General features: G+C 41.4%; 1 protein-coding gene across 1 annotated transcript; it reads left to right on the top strand.

Moving 5' to 3' along the window:
- The first annotated feature begins 520 nt into the window (after positions 1-520).
- LOC130038438 (cyclin-dependent kinases regulatory subunit 2-like) lies at positions 521-760 on the top strand. Its single transcript, XM_056130328.1, has one exon. It carries the CDS (start codon positions 521-523, stop codon positions 758-760), a length of 240 nt encoding a protein of 79 aa, XP_055986303.1.
- The last annotated feature ends 3,825 nt before the right edge of the window (positions 761-4,585 follow it).

Genomic DNA, 4,585 nt, shown 5'->3' with positions numbered 1-4,585 from the left:
GGATGGAAACATCCAAAATATGGTGGTGGTAAGGTGTAATCATGATTGTTGGTGTTTGAATATTAAATGTAATGAAACACTTATATTTATAAATGAACTACTTTATAAAATAAAACAATTATAAAAAATAAAGTAAAATAAAATTGGGTAAAGGGATATACGATAACCTTTCAGTACCTTTATTGAAAACCACAATGCCCAAAAGAAAATAGAGATAGAGAGAGAGAGAGAGAGAGAGAAGAAAAGTACCTGCCATAGAGGCAGGCTGGGGGGGGGGGGAAGCGGTGATGAGAGAGAAACAGGGCACACTGGTGCTGGGAAATGTACACTGGTGGAGGGATGGGTATTGGAACACTATATGACCGGAAGCTAACCATGAACAGCTTTTTGTAAGGCTCTATCTCACAATGATTCAATTTTTTAAAATATTTTTTAAAAAAAGGTCGAGTCATTGCTTCACCCTGAGGAGGGAGGACATATGCCTCCTTCGCTCATATTCTGCCTTCTTGCCACCACAGGGATGGCCCACAAGCAGATCTACTACTCAGGCAAGAACTTCAACAAGCTCTGTGACTACCGGCATGTCATGTTGCCCAGAGAACTCTCCAAACAAGTACCTAAAACTCATTTGATGTCTGAAGAGGAATGGAGAAGACTTGGTGTTCAGCAGAATCTAAGCTGGGTTTATTACATGATTCACGAACCACAGCCACATATTCTTCTCTTTAGACGACCCCTTGCAAAAGATCAACAAAAATAAAGTATATCTGGAGATGTCAATGAAATCTTTTTTTTTTCAAGTTTAATGTATATGCCTCTCGGAGAGCCCGGCAAGCTACCGAGAGTATCCTGCCTGCATGAGCAGAGCCTGGCAAGCTCCTTGTGGCGTATTCGATATGCCAAAAACAGTAACGATAACAGGTCTCAATCCCCTTACCCTGATAGAGCCTCCAATCATTGGGAAAGACGAGTAAGAAGAGGCAGCTAAAGTCTCAGGGCTGGGAAGAATAGAAACATTACTGGCACCTGCTTGAATAAATCGACTAACAATGGGATGACAGTGATACAGTGATACAGTGAATGTATATGTGTATATAAGGTAGTATTCAGTGAATACTTGAAAATGTATAAATCATTCATCATACCTGTGCATGAGCTGTATTCTTCACAGCAGCAGAGCTCAGTTAAATGCAACTGCAATAGGTTAAGATAAAATGTTTAAAGAGAAAATTTCTCTAGTTAGTTTTTCTCTTAATATAAGTGCCTGTTTGACCTTACTTGTTACTTTTGTTAAATAAACTTTGTATGTTGCATTTATCAAAAAAAAGTCTTTAAAAAAAGACTTCCAAAACCAAGATTGAGCTTTCATATGATCCAGCAATTCCATTGCTTGGCGTCCACTCAATAACCCCAAAATATTAACTCAAAAAGATATATGCACACCGGGGCTGGAGTGGTAGTACAGTGGGTAGGGCATCTGCCTTGCACGCAGTCGACCCAGGTTAGATTCCCAGCATCCCATACGGTCCCCTGAGCACTGCCAGGAGTAATTCCTGAGTGCAAAGCCAGGAGTAATTAACCCCTGTGCATCACTGGGTGTGACCTGAAAAACAAAAAAAAAATATGCACACCTTTATTCATTGTAGTGCTAAGTACAATATCCAAGATATGGAAACAACCCACATGCCAAAAAACAAATGAATGGATAAAGAAACTGTGGCAGAATGGAAAAATGGAAAAATAATAGAAGGTAGAGTCCTTGCCTTGAATTCAGTCAACCTGATTTTGATCCCTAGCATCCAACATGGCCCCCCCAGCCCCATCACAGGAGTGACCTCTGAGCACTGAGCCAAGAATAAACCCTGAGCACCACCGGGTATGGCAAAAGAAGATACAGTAGTATATACACATAATGGAATATTACTCAGCTATAAGGAAAGATGAAATACTGCAGTTCACTGCTGTGCGAATGGAATTGCAGGGTAAACATATAAAAGTGAACTCAAACAAAAGGAACAAATACCAAATGATCTCTTGCATGTGTAGAGTATAAAGAAACTTAGTAAAAATAAAAAGCAGTCAGTGATAACAGATTCTGAAAATTGACCTACAGAATTGAGTTTTTCATATGTACAGTATAAGGAAATATAGTAAGGGAATAAAAAAAGTCACCAACAGATTCTGAGAGTTTGTCTACAAAACTGAATTTACTAAAGGTGTAGGAAGTGAGATATGACCTAAAGATAATGGTGGAGTGTTGGATAATATTGGTTTGTCCTTGCTCCTCCTACAGGGAGTTTAGGTTTACTGGTTTATTCCCACCAAAAGTGCTCCCAAGGCACACCCAATTCCATCAGGCACTAATAATATTGCTTTTCTCCTTCCTTATGTCCTTTGCATGGTTTAGCAATGTCCGTTTTGTATAGATACAGTTGGTGTTATGCTTTTGTAACAAGGGAGTTAATTTACTCCGATTAATATTTACTCCTGGGGATCCTGACTTAAACTTAAGTTCCCCTCCTAACACCCCCAAAAGGAGGGTCCCAGGGACTTGGATGAAGCCAGGACAAGCTGTAAGCTACCCTGGCATAGAAAAGGGACAAGCTAAGTGCCATAAGAAGTATATGTTAAGAGCACAGTCATTAACAAACTCTGTCATGACCCAAAAGGAAGTAACTGAGTAAGTACCCTGCTGGCGTTGGGAAGGACTAACCTGGCCTGAGGACTGTAGCCTGGAATATATAGCAAGATGTCCCAGAAAGAGCCACTATTTGAGCTTAATAGATCTCTTACTGTGTTCACAAAAGGACTAGGAATATTAGTATTCAATATGGTTGTTTAAATGGGTTGCTAGCTAAGAAAAGAAAACAATATGCCTTTAGATGGAATCCCACTCTTGAGTGAATGTCCTAGAAATCTAGAGTGCTGAACCCCCAGATGTTATTTTGTCCTTGAATTAATCTCCCAGAAGAACTTCCCCTGAAGGAGGGGCTTTATTTTTTTGTTGTTATGATAATGTTCAACCCCACCCATGTGACCCCCAACCCTTGACAGTTTCTACATAACTACCCTGAAATAGAGAAGAGAGAAAGAAAAATTACCAGCCTGGGGCCCTGTTCCTCCATTCCTTCATTCCCTTGTTCACCCATCATAGTCAGCTTGCCTGGGGAGGTGATTCTTGGCCACTGACCACACGCCCACACTTTCTGAACTCAGAGTGAAGGAATGTTGACACTCTGGTGGTGGGTATGGTGTAACATTGCATGCTTGAAATGTTACTGTTAACAGTAGTGTAAATCATGGTACCTAAATTTAAAAATTAAGATATTTCTTTATTCCCCAAACAATGTTATCTAAACACCGTATTCTAGTTAATAAACTTATTTCACACAAGACTATGAGTTAGTCTGACACTACCTGTATGCTAAGGTTGAATAAATAAACCCCTCTACTGTAGATGAGATCAGGATTTCTTTTTTAATTTACCTCCCTCCTTTTTATTTTAGGACCACATAAGGGATCAGGGCTTACTCCTGAATCTTGTTGGTGATCACTCCTGGCAGGGGACTCTGTGGTGCCATGGATTTAAACCCAGGTCAGCTACATGCATGGCAAAAGCCTTATCTGCCATACTCTCTCCCACCCTGAGACCTTGCAATGTAATGTCAGAGAAGGAAGATACTGATAAGCAGGGCAGAGGGCTATGATGAATGCTGAGGTGCCACATTATGGGCAAAAATATTACAAGTATCTGTATTGTAAACCATAATGTGAAAAAGGGGGGAGAGAGAGAGAGAGAGAGAAAGAGAGAGAGAGAGAAGAAAAGTACCTGCCATAGAGGTAGGCTGGGGCAGGGGGCATGGTACAGAGCCTTGGTGGTGGCAGGAGGGATACAGGGAATATTGGTGATGAGAAATGTACACTGGTAGAGGGATGGGTGTTGGAACATTGTATGACTGAACCTGATGATGAAAACTTTGTAACTGTATCTCAGCGATTTAATTAAAAATATAAATTTAAAGAAATCCCGGGCAGGGACAACAGTACTGCAGGAAGGATGCTTGCCTTGCACGCGGCTGACCTGAGTTCAATCCTCAGCATCCCATATGGTCCCCCAAGCACCGCCAGGAGTAATTTCTGAGTACAGAGCCAGGAGTAATCCCTAGCACTCCTGGGTGTGCTCCCCCCATCAAATCACAATGGCACTGTTGTCACCATGGAAGATCATTGACCAGCCCTGTTCCAGAGACTCATAAATAAATCTTGAAAGTGAACAACTAGCCACAAAAATTTCTCAGATACCCAGTCCCCACTGAGACTCCGGGGTGATCTCGGGAGCAGGGTGGGCTGCATTCCAATCTTATCAAAGCATTCACACCCCAACAGCTGCCTCTATGCCTCTGCCCCGACTGCCCAGTCAAGTGTTCTGAATTTCTATGATGCTAACATCTCAGTAGGAACACAGCAGATAGATAGGATGAGAATATAACATTGAAGCCCGCTAATCTCCACTAACAAAACCATGAATACAGAAGGCTTAACTTGCAACAGCAGGTTACTAAACCCTCTGACAAGGACTTAATGC

This window comes from Sorex fumeus, unplaced genomic scaffold (assembly GCF_029834395.1).
Source record: "Sorex fumeus unplaced genomic scaffold, SorFum_2.1 ptg000075l, whole genome shotgun sequence".
In the NCBI taxonomy this organism is placed as follows: domain Eukaryota; kingdom Metazoa; phylum Chordata; class Mammalia; order Eulipotyphla; family Soricidae; genus Sorex; species Sorex fumeus.
Note: the sequence above shows the minus strand (reverse complement) of the source record. Positions and strands in the feature narration are given on the sequence as shown.

Bases quoted from the DNA above. Each gene is read 5' to 3' on its own strand.
- LOC130038438 (XM_056130328.1), top strand. From the start codon at position 521: ATGGCCCACAAGCAGATCTACTACTCAGGCAAGAACTTCAACAAGCTC.